The sequence below is a fragment of the Rhea pennata genome, chromosome 25 (assembly GCF_028389875.1).
Source record: "Rhea pennata isolate bPtePen1 chromosome 25, bPtePen1.pri, whole genome shotgun sequence".
Taxonomy (NCBI): domain Eukaryota; kingdom Metazoa; phylum Chordata; class Aves; order Rheiformes; family Rheidae; genus Rhea; species Rhea pennata.
Genome location: NC_084687.1, coordinates 6,193,538 through 6,205,424, shown reverse-complemented (window position 1 = coordinate 6,205,424; position 11,887 = coordinate 6,193,538). Strand labels below are relative to the sequence as shown.

General features: G+C 45.4%; 1 protein-coding gene across 2 annotated transcripts; it reads right to left on the bottom strand.

Annotated features, from left to right (window-relative positions):
• Positions 1 to 666: 666 nt before the first annotated feature.
• LOC134150956 (complement decay-accelerating factor-like) lies at positions 667 to 9,094 on the bottom strand. Of its 2 annotated transcripts, none has more exons than XM_062595167.1 (11): positions 8,927 to 9,094; positions 8,524 to 8,712; positions 7,827 to 8,018; positions 7,031 to 7,130; positions 5,290 to 5,372; positions 4,589 to 4,783; positions 4,334 to 4,393; positions 4,079 to 4,207; positions 3,771 to 3,953; positions 3,336 to 3,432; positions 667 to 2,498 (listed from the first exon to the last, which is right to left on the bottom strand). In XM_062595167.1, exons 1-10 carry the CDS (start codon positions 9,063 to 9,065, stop codon positions 3,341 to 3,343), a joined length of 1,362 nt encoding a protein of 453 aa, XP_062451151.1. In that variant the 5' UTR covers positions 9,066 to 9,094; the 3' UTR covers positions 667 to 2,498; positions 3,336 to 3,340. The 2 variants fall into 2 exon arrangements, with proteins under 2 accessions (XP_062451151.1, XP_062451150.1); XM_062595166.1 differs by having other exon boundaries at positions 3,336 to 3,428.
• Between the last annotated feature and the right edge of the window lie 2,793 nt (positions 9,095 to 11,887).

Sequence of the window (11,887 nt, the reverse complement as noted above, 5' to 3'; positions counted from 1 at the left end):
AAGAAATCAGGCAGAGCACATGGCAAAGGCTAAAATGAAACGGCATGCACGTCCGAGCGTAGCTCTCGCGGGATCGTGCACTTCCACTGCAGCAGGTTGGAGCACGACCAGGCACGAACCAGAATGATATTAAGGTGACAGCAAAACCAGCTTTTGGGTCACTGAATTTGCTATTCAAGGGCCCAAGATCTGAGAGAGAAAGCAGTCCAACAGCTCCTGTTAATGCCTCCTGCAAGCTGCAGCAGAAAATCTTGCACTTAACCTGCTGCAAACTTGCCTATCGATTCACTTTGGCATTACCAGTGGCTATGAGATATCCATGCAGCAGTTTGTCAAAGCTTTTCTCTATTTAGAGACAAAAATGCACGTTCATCTGCCAGCGTGGCTCTTGGCCATCCACAGAAATATCCCCTTCCTCCCACCCGTTCCCTTGGTGATGAGATGGAGGGTTTGCAAGGTAACCAGAGATATTCCCTGTGCACCACCTGCACCAAGCTCCGTGGGTTTTTTTCCAAGTTGAACTTGCATAGGAGGCCACTTAGGAAATAAATAATCAAGGAAAGCTCCAGAAAAATAATGTGCAAGCAGTAAAGCTGCAGTATATGCAAAGTGAACAGTAGGCACTCTAATTCAAGATCTATCCTTCATATTACGAGTACTATTTATTTAAGTGTAAAGAAAAACCCAGAATGCCACCTAAATAAGGCAATTAGTACGCTGTATCAAACACAAAGGCAGTAATCAGCCAACAACATACAACAGATGTTTCCGCTTGGTTGCTGCAGTGTGACAACACATGAAAGACGGTTTACTTAGCAGTTAAGTTTTATAGAAGTCTACACACACTCAACGTGCTTATCACCTACAGCTTTATGAGAATGAGTAGCTTCCTCTATTTGAAAAGCAGAAGTACCTATTTTACACAGAGTACTAGATACACACACCAATCCTTTTCTTAGAGAAATCATTATCTTTCATGTAGTCGTAACAGAAATATAAACTGCAAAGAATCAGTAGTTATGGGTGACACAAAAACAAGCTTTTGCTAAAGAAAGTGCTAAAAGTATTGAAAATGTAAATATCCTACAACATTCATTTTGACATGTAAAGTACTATGACTTCCTATAAGAGATGAGTGTATAACTTAGCAAGATAAGTCAGTCTTTTGATTTCAGCAAAACCATGCTGACATTTAACATGGATATATCTGCAATGAGACTATTAGTTTGACAACGAGGAATTAATATGTTAAAGGAGTGACTCAGCCCAGCGGAGATTAAGTCCTGGGTTTGGTATTTGCATCTCACTTACAGCCTGTCCCAGGTGTCTTTGTGTTTACCCTGATTGCTATGGTAGTAGGTCTGTGTTGCCAGCAGGTGAGGAAATCTGTGACAAGGGAAACTCCCAGTCAAACTGATTGTAGCATTACCGAGATATTTCAGAAATTCTCAAGAAGGCCTGAAAGGCTTTGGAGAAATTGCACCTTCCCTTCTTGAGTCTGCAAAAGATCAAATCAGATCATGAGGGAATTGGAACTGTGCCTGTGATGTTAGAAGGAAACGACTAAAAGAGAAAATCTCAGGTGGGAGAAACAACCATGGGAAATAACCAATTCTTAGGTAAGTAATTTTCAGCATTGGAACTTTAAAACATACTACAATTAAAAAAATAAAAAAATATGTTATCTGTGTATATGAGACAGATCTGATCTCACTTCTTCTCTATTTGCAAATGAAGTTTAAGAGTCCTAACAAGTATGACCATTGCACGGGGCGCTTTACAAACAGAACGCGGGGATGGTTTTATATCATTTGTGCTCACATGCTATCTTTTTAAGAAAGAGGACAATATATTTATATAGGTAGGATCACACTGAACTGTGTCATCCTTACAGTTAGTCATCGTTACATTTACAGCGAGATGGTTGGAAGAGCAGCAGCATCTTAGAGCATGTGACAGTTGTCTTTGCAATCACGCAAGCAAACCGCAAGCGCCTCCTTTCAGCTTTTCCTTTACTGATGTCCTTCTGCCACGGCATCATTGGAGGAGAGAAGCCACAACACAAACTGCTCTGAAGCTGCAGATAAATCTCTCCGCCTGATTGCCACCATGTGTCCCATGGGCCATGCAGGCAGTCTGAGGGAAAGAACATGCTCTCCAAGATTAGCCTAGAGTGAAGCTTTTTGCTTGCAGATTCTTGGTCAGAATTTCAAAGAAGGAGAAATCCACCTACTTTGGGGGGGGGGGAGGGGAGGGAGCACTGCACCTCAGAAACGTCTGAGCCATTTCCTCCCTCAAATACTGGAGTTTGCAGGCGTTGTTCCACTTTTCCCTTTTCACATCACTTGCTCCAGCCTTCTGGCACTGACATGCTGATTTTACAGGACTCCTATTTTGGGAGAGTAGAGCCGAGTCACTGAAGTACAAGGCAAAGTGGCATTTCTTGCGGTGCAGCTGGTTTTAGATGTTATGCCAAGCTGCTTATTTGATACAGTCTTCTGAAAAAGTGCCAAGAATGAAAAAAATATTTTAAAAAAAGAACAAAAACCCACAGTAAGAGTTTTTTAAAATAATTAATATTCATTCTAGAGCCATATAATAGAGCAAAGTAGGAACTTCTAGGCAAAAAACAGAACACAAGTTTCCCCACTTTCCTTCCACATTGTATGATCTAGGATGCTTCTAATCTTCATTTGTTACTACCAAGGGCTTGACATCACAAAACTTCATCTCCTTTAAGCTTGTAAAATTCTCCTTTGAAGCTCTTTTTGTATGCTGATAATACTGAAATTTCTTTCCTACCCAGGTCTCTCTGATGCGTGCACACACGTGCAGCTGGTAAAAAGCAGTCCAGTTACCCTGCCTTTTACAGTGTAAATGAGATTCTTTGATTCCTTATTTAATAGTCTAGACAAATATATCAAGTTTTTAGTCTAAAGTTACTGTCAGCTTAGCAATGCTAGCAGATCTGAGAGGTATTGCATGGAAGAAACCTTGCCTTTGCGAAACGACAGAGCAGCGAGCAAAATGCTGCATGGCCATGCTGAACCTGGAGCAGGCATTTCTGTACCTGGGCTTAACTAATGCAACTCAGGTGAGAAAACTGTTTTGTTGTTGGTGGTGGTTTTTTTTCTTTCTTTCTTTTCTTCTTTTTTTGGTGCAAGAGACATGGCTCAAGAAAGGCGAAGTTCAGCTTAACCCCCATACTGGAGAAATGCTTTCCATCAAGTCTCCAGTCTAGGGCTAGATCCTCCGGTGGGTATTTTGCCATACTTCATTACTTACAAGTTTGTGGTTCCCACTCAGATATCATTTCCAACACAACTGACACTCACCCATTTTACGGGTAAAATATTCCTTTGCAACGAATTGGAAATCTGCTGTAACAGCACTTCTGCCATGTTCTGGTCCTCCTGGCTGCCCATGATCTTGCTAGCACAGAACAAGGTTAGCATTAGGTCATTATCTTACATCATGGTAAGGACAGAAAACACAACACTCTCGATGCTATACAGTATAAAATTCTTTCTTGGTTTTGTATATGGTACTATCTGGGTTAAGCAAAGTCCCTAATAATACAAGGGCAAAGAAATAACTGACATCTTATCTGAAAAAATTATACATTTGATACAAAATAAAGATTTTTAAGAGAAGGCCCATGCAGTCAAACCTGATCTCTGAACCAGATGCCCAACAAGTGAAAAACACCAACAACACAAAGAAAACATACAGAAGAAAGCAATCTCAACCAAGACAAAAAAGTCACTCACTTCCACAAAGTGCTGGTACTTTAGACCGTTTTAAGTTTTCAAAGCAATCACCCTGGGGTAGAATGCCAGAAATTCCCATGTACTTCGGGGAGCATACAGATCTTTGGCTGCTTCCAGCATAGTAGTAACTTTGGCTTTTATACAAAGGTACAACAAATCTGAATGCTGAGGTAACACAATTACCTAACATTAAAGAAAAATATGTGAAAAAATGAAAGCTGCAGCTATAGGGATAGGAATAAACATTGAGTTCCATAACAAATCCCCCTGGACTCCAAATGAGTTTCAGGAGATGTGACAGGACTAACCTAGTGCCCTGGAGAATGAAGAAGAACGGGAGAAGGAGATGGTATTTTGGAGTGACTTTTTATAGAGGCTGATTTTCATTTCCTTTTTGAAAGCCTTCTTAGATGCTTGGATGCTGTAGCCATAGGAATCTGAAAAGAATGAAAACCACAGTATGAAATTAATTGAATGGCTTTTTTCATAGAGATATAATAAAGCAGCTAATTAAATCTGGAAATGTGGGACTTTTACTTCAATGTTGAATCATTTCAACTCACCTTTGAGAGCACGACTCTTTTCCATTTCTTTTGATTTAAGTTTGACAGATGTTCTTTTCTCTGTGATAAAAAGAATAGTTTAGCACTACATCATTCTTTTAGAATGTTCATTCCATATTCACTTTGGTATCCATGTGTGTTTTCTTTTTTAAATTGCAATATGACTTACACTTGTATCAGGCAAGCACGATATGTTTAGCTCGTGCATACTGAACACTAAACTCTTAATAAACACTAAACTCAAATGATAGCCACCTTTACATTCAGGCGCAGCTCCACTCCAGACTCCATTTATTTTATCTGTGCTTGTACAACGAATGGAAACGTTTCCGCTGAGCTGGAAGCCAGGATCACAGTTGTAAGTCACTGTTGAGTTATAGGCAAATTGTTCTACACCTTCACCATCATGCTTTCCATTGATAATTTTGGGAGGTGGGGAGCAGGTAATTACTGCATGAGAGAAGGCCAACGTGAGTATTTCTAAAAGCTTTACTAATAATTAAAATGCAAAACGTTTAAGTGTTAAGAGTTTTCCCATGGTTCTTGAAGAGAATAAACCTTCTGGACAATTGAAGACGGGTAGCTAGCCCAGACTTTCGCTGAGGTCATCTGAAACTTTTCTGTTCTCAGTTCTTTCTCCCTCTTATTCCAGATGTCATAAAAATAAAGAGGCAGGTTGCCATACTGTGGTTCATGATTCCTAGAAATCTCATAACATCACATTCACTACAAACTTTTAAGTCATGAGAAATAAAAATATGTTGATTGTGTGGGAATTGCTGAAATATATTATCAGTAACAAAATGCAGTGTTTGCAAAAAAAAAAAAAAGCCCAATATGCCCATCGTCCATAACATCAGGAAAAACAAACAAACTACGCAGACAGATTTAGATTAGCCCTTAGCATGCAAGGAGCTTTTGGAATGAAGATAAAAGTGAGGCTGGATTAAACTTACATTCGCAAGTTGGAAATTTACTCCATTCAACATTGTCTCCTTTGAGCTGACACTGGATGAAATGCCTCCCGCTTAATTTGTACCTAAGTGAAAATACACAAAAGAAGAGCAATTTGTGCAACTGTCCAGAAACTGGGAACAGTAGTTTCCCCCCTTGGACCAGTATGATCAGTAGCATAGAAAAGGCAGTTTAAAGCAAGATGTGCAGATAGAAGCTGGCTAAGAGGGAGAGATCTTCTGCCTTTTTCAGGACTAGAATCATTATTTAATCTATCTTTAAGTGCTTCTCTCCTTTGACTCTCACTACAGAGTGCTTCCTTGATTGCGAGGATGGAAGAAGTCATCGCGAGCGGCCAACCAAGAGTGCAATGGGCATCAGGCAGGGCAGAGGGCAGGGAGCCCAGTGTCCTTCATTGCCTTCTCCTTACCCGGACATTGCCAGTAGGTCATAAGGTTGTGCGTATTTTGCCAGAAAAGCAAAAGATAGCAGACCTTCCTGCCTTGCCTGCCTGCTCAGTGAATTTCTACAAATACTCAAATGCATCCACTGCGTACAGCAGGGACTGGTGAGGAGCAACATTACTGTATGTTGTCACTGAAGTCGCTACTAGACTTGCTCACTGGAAGCCAACACACCTTGTCTCAGCATCACTGACTGCCCCCCAGTCTCTGACTTATCTTCTGTTTCAAAAATTCATCACTTGAATGCAACAGCTGAGGTGGATAATACTATCCCTCCACCCTGATGCTTATTTTCAAACCAGAGAGGGGCTGGACATGCTGTCATTTCCCTAGGGACCATCCTAAGGCAGTATCTGGAAAGAAAAGCTGTTTTATTTGAAATTTCTGTAAAGACAGGCAGAACTAGCCAGATGATGCCAGTTAGTTCCTACTTGGGGAGGGAGGAATACTAGCCAGAGATTTAAGAGCATAATTTCTCAAATCTCAGTCTTTTACTGCATATGTGCCCTGAAAACAGGCAGAAAGTATGAGTCAGATCACTGGTGGAAAGTGTGCTTCATGTCATTTTTTCTAGCTTAAAAACATCCAGCAAACATAACCAGTTTATGGTTCCAAATTTTAAAATTCAATCACAAACCTTTTTCTGTGCAATATATATCTTGTTCTCTGAATCCCAGGAATGGTTTGGGAACCCAGGGTTTCCAGTAAGGTAGAACCATGCTCGCATGGTTGTCTAGACTCATACCTCAAGAAACCAAGAAGGAAATCGATTCTCTTTCTAATATGTGTCCAGCTTATACTGAGAACGGACAAGCTAGCAGTACTGATGCTGCAACAGTTAAGACATCACGCAGAAGCACAGAGCAGAATATAGGATATATACTTCCCCCTAAGGGCCAGTTGAATAAAATCCAGTTCTAAGGTCCAGTAATATTTCAGGTATCCAATTCTGAAATCGGTAGTTACAAACCGATGGTACAACAAGCCCTGTTGCGATGGATGTTCTAGGGTAGCTAAACTTCCTCTGCACAACCCTGGGAAGGGTGTTGCAAGCTCAGATCCGGGTCCCCTCCCTCCAGCTGTGCCTTAGTCACAAGCGCTTCGCTCGGAGCGACCCGGCGGGAGGGACGTATTGCAAAACAGCAGCCCAGCCCGTATCGGGAGCTTCACAGCACGAGCCTGAAGTGCTTTGTAAGGTCAGGCCCGAGTTTGTGTGCCAGCACCGGCGTTTGTCCACGCGAGCTCAGCGCAGGAGCCCGCGGGGCAGCCCCCGACTCACCCGTCCTCGCAGAACAAGGCCACCCTTGCGCCGAACAGAAAGTCTGTTGGAGGAAGCGCTCGGCCCCTGGGCAGCGTGCCTGGGCGCCCGCAGGATTTCCCTGGGAGAGAGCAAGGCCAGCGTTAGCCGTCGCGCCTGTTGCTGCGATGGAAAAACAACAGAGGCTAACGCAGGACCCAGATGTTCAAGGTTACACCCGAAGGAAACAAAGCTTTTTTGTTCACGCGTGTCGCAGCGGAGCTAACGAAAGGCGACGGCCAGTATCACAACTCGGGGTGAGGGTGCAAGTCCCAGGCAGGGCTCGGCGCTCGTGGCTGGCAGCGGCAGGTATCTCGCAGCGTTGCAGAGAAAAACACTCAAGAGAGATTTTCATCTTGATAGTTTGGCAGTAGCCAACTATGTGCCGCATCATCAGTCTTAATAACATACAGATTTCACCGAGAAATATACTTTATCTCCATATTGAATGTCAGCACTAGGAACACTCCCTACAAATGGGCACTTGCACTGTGCACATGCTGCATCCAGATGTGAACCTACTCCCTGACATGAAAACAAATTCGTTATGCCAACACCAAAAATTGCAATCTATTGATTGTACCTTCTGTTGTGAAGCCTTGAAATTAGGTTGATATGCCCTGACAGTAAATACTAATATTAAAACCGCAGCTGTTGGAATGGCAGCAACCTGGTTATATTTCAGACTAAACTGAAGCAGGCGGGTTGGAGCAGCCGTCCCTGGATTTGACGGCTGCTCAGTGACAAGCAGAGCTGGAGCAGGCGCAGGGATACTCACTCTTGCATAACTCGGGAGCTTGTGACCATGTTAAATTTTGGAGGCACGTGCTGGTGGGAAAGCTCTCTGTGATATTCTCGTAGCCAGGGCGGCAGAAGTAGCTCACGGTGATCCCAACAGGGTAGAAATTCCTCCACTGGTCCTTCTCGGACAGGGCAGCGAACTGCAGTCTCGTGGGGGAAGCACAGCTGCCTGGTGGGCAGGGAAAGCAGGCCTGGAAGAGCTGACCATCCCCACAAAGCTTGTGGCACCGCAGTGCCCTCGCTGCCGTGCTTTGGAAAGCTCCCGAGCGCGTAGCAGGTCACCAGACTGCTGCTCTGCTGAGCGGAGCTGTTGCAAAGTGCAGAGCAGGACGTGTTCAGCATGCAGGCAGAAGCTGTGAAAAGGAGACCAGAGCTCAACGTCGTGTGCCAGAGACGTGGTGCATGGGGCAGCTGTCTCCAAAGCGAGCATCTGCCAGCCAGGACAGAGAGGATGCGCCAGCACCACGGGCTCCAGCTCCTCCCTTACCCTGCTGATGTCTGGCCCAGATCTGGCACCCGTCAGCAGGTCTCACGAACGGCAGCTAAAGGAAATATTGCTGTACCTTGCCGGGATGGAGAGCGCTATTGCAGAACAGCCACCACGAAGGGCAGAAACTTTAAGTGAAGCAAAAGCCAGAGGAGGGAACTTAAGTTCAGAGAAAGGAAATATTTACGGCCACAGAGCTCGGACAGCTCCGACCAGCGAGGCCCAGGCAGGCACTCCACAGTGTTCGACCTCCCGGGCAGTTTGATGGTGCCCTCAAGGCACGTATACGTGACCTTGGATCCAACGGGGAAGCTGCCGGTGAGGTTGACACCAGACGGCTTGGCGTGGGTCACGTGAGGTGGAGGCCCACAGTCACCTGCAGTCAGGAGAAAAGCTCTTTTGCTGGCAACACCATTCCCTGTCCTCCCCCAGCTGCCTTCAGTCCCAAAGGAGCATCCACCAGGCAGGGCTGGATCCGAGGGGGTGCCCGGAGGCGGCCCCCTCACCCTGCCCAGCTCGGGCCAGGCAGCCGGGGGGAGGCGGGGAGGTCTTGCACATCTGTCCCGCACGTGCCGCGTGTCTGTACTCACCGCCAGCAGCAGGCAGGCGTAAGAGCCCCAGCAACGCCAGGAGCAGCACGGGGTGGCGAGACCCCTGCGTGACGGCCACGGATGCTCGGCCACTCGTATCAGCTTGCTGCCTCCCCCATCCCGGTTCTTGCAGCTTCATTGCAGAAATTTCCTCGCTCCTCTGCAGCATGCGGTTAGCTCTGAGAGGGTATTTCTGAGGCTGGGAGGAGAGGCAGCATTGCAGGGACTTCGCCAAGCCTCTGGAGCAGTGGAAAGCTTCCCAGAACACACACAGAACTAACGAACTCCTGCAGGGACACTGGAGTGGAGCTGGCCAGGGGCGAGGGGGAAGCTGCTGCATCCGCAGACTTGGGCAACATCTCCGGGTCCTCCTGCGCCGTGTGAAGGGGTAACAGGTTCAAGGCGTTAACTCAACCCTTTTATCGGACCTCAGAGTGGCAGCGAGTGCTGACTAGCAGGAATTTACTAAAAATAAGTGCTACCAGGGCAGAAAAGAACGTGCTCCCAGCCCGCACTGTGTCCGAGGCAGCAAAAGGCACGCTCGTCATTCGTTGGCAGGTAACGCAGCCCCGCTCCTCAGGGTGATCCACATCAAAAATTTGAAAGGGCCACCCTTGTTCTCTGTTTTTCCTAATTGCCTGACTCAACTGTAACTCAGAATGGGTGTGAGTGAATACATCTGCGTGCTGGCTAACACGCTGAAACGTCCCATCTGGCGTCAGCCACCGTCACTCAAACACAAGTCTCCGCGGAAACGCGGCGGGACGTAACCCCCGCTCGCCCTGGGCTTGCGGGAGACTCGCGTTGCACGGGGGGGTGAGACGCTTCCTGCCTGTCATCACAGGTGCGCGCGGCCCGGAAGAGCGCGCGCCGCGTCTCGGCAGGACGGAGCGCAGCCTCCCGGCGCGGGGCGAGCAGGGAGAGCCCCTCGCCCGCGCGGCCGTTCCTCGCTCTTAACCCAAACGACCGCTTGACCACACTGGAAATCTGCCCAGTTTGCAGCCAGCGTGACAGGACGGTGAGACGCTCACGGCTGCACCTTGACCTTTTTTGTAATCCCACAGGGAATTTACAATTTCTTCATCACAGAGGTGCACGAAGCGGTTGCTGTTTATTGGACAGTAAGAAAAATCTCAGCTGTCTGGTTCTCTGCATTTAAATTTACGTCTATCCTCAGGATTTGCTGGCAGACATGGGGGGGGCGATATCAGCACAGGTATCTGCCAGTACAATGCCGGGACCGAAACCTGTTGCCTCTTTTAAATCTAAGGACAAGAGGATATGCTTTACAAGTATTTACAAATGCATTGCTTTCATGCAATTACCCTTAAACTAGATTAACAGAAAACAGGTAATTAAATAGTTAATTCATTGCTATTTCTGGATAGATAAAATACACCAATATTATGATAGGCTGAATTCAGATAGATTACAAAGCTTAGAAGTCCAAGATGGGCAGAGGCTGTCACACATGTATAAATCGCCAGACAGAAAATCAAGTCAGAGCCAGAAACCTGTATCGGCTAAAAGTTTGTTTTCACATAGCTCAGTCCAGCTTCTCTTCCTTGGCACAGTTTATTCAGTGGAACAAAGCTCATTTTAACTTCTTACTATGATTCCCAAAGCATAATGTCAAACAGCAAGCTTATTAAGTAGGGAATATAGCTTGCCATATTTGAAGGAGAGAGCAAGAAACCCCCCATGCTCTAGCTCTATAGCATCAAGCACGAAAAAAAATGAACTTGCGTACATTGGTTAATATTTCTCTGGCTACAACTATATAAACTATATGGTTTATATGAACTATAAAATCACTAAGGGCCTTCTTATAGATAGATACTGGACTATATGACTTGTATCCAAAGGAAAGGCGATTTGTTATAGCCCACATTACAGGACTCATCCATTTTTGCTAGTTAGAAAACAGGCAGCATTTCTTTCAGAAACTCAGCCGGACTGTGATACTCACGCACTTGGGCGTTTGTGTCCAGTTGCCATCAGCTAAGCACGTGACTGTCCAAGAGTCTGCCAAAGACATGTCTCCACACCTGAAAAGTGGTATCCATGAAGGCATTCAAAAGTAAGAGTTGCATGTATTCTGTACTACATTTTATCACCCCAAGTACTGATCAGCTTTCCATTTTTCACTTGTGGTTTTGGACACAGAACTGAAAGGAAAACACAGAAGGCAATTCAGCAAGAGAACCATGATTATTTACAAAAGAAAATTGTGAAACTTGTGCAGACTGAGCAAGTGCAAGTGAACTTAGATCTGTGCACCTCTGAAACCAAACATAACATTAAAGAAAATCTGTTCCAGGATGGGGTGGTGAAGCCCACAGGATGCAGGGCAACTAACTTGCCAGTCACCTCCAAAATGTCTACAGGCTATCCCAGTGCTTAAGCATCAACCTTACTCCTGATATCACTTAAATTGTTAACTGGGACCCTCTTAATTAAATGATGATAGAAACTACCGACTGGCTGACTAAATGACTTTCTCCATCTTACCACAATCCTCATCTTGTGCTGTGGACTACTGGCAACAAAGTCTCAGCTCCAGCAAAGCTATTTAAGTCAGAGACCAACATACTTATTCTGACAAAAGTTCTGAACTTCAGACCACGTGAAGTTTTGCAGGCAAGTGACCTATCCTGGAGACGTTCCTGGGACAAGCTTGTAGCCTCCCAGGCAGCTGTACTTAACGACGGTCCCAGCAGGAATCAATGCCCCCACATAGGACTTCTGGAAAGCGTTGGGAATTTTGGGTGGCTCTTTGCAAGTATCTAGAGAGGAGGCTGAGGAGGAGAAAGGGACAATTAGCAGCAGCCACCAAGCTCAGATCAGACACAAAGAAGTCAGCAATGATTTAAGTCAGAAGAATTTTACTAATCTGATTATTAAATATTTGAGTAATAAGCAAAGCTGAACCACAGAAGCAAAGAATAAGGGAGCAGCACT

What these genes read in the sequence shown, in the direction of transcription:
- LOC134150956 (XM_062595166.1), bottom strand. Translation starts at nt 9,065, where the DNA reads ATGAAGCTGCAAGAACCGGGATGGGGGAGGCAGCAAGCTGATACGAGT. An exon ending in AGCTGCGCCTGAATGTAAAG is followed by an intron (nt 4,394 to 4,588) that starts GTGGCTATCATT and finishes TTTTTATCACAG; the next exon opens with AGAAAAGAACATCTGTCAAA. An exon ending in AGTACCAGCACTTTGTGGAA is followed by an intron (nt 3,429 to 3,770) that starts GTGAGTGACTTT and finishes TGTGCTAGCAAG; the next exon opens with ATCATGGGCAGCCAGGAGGA.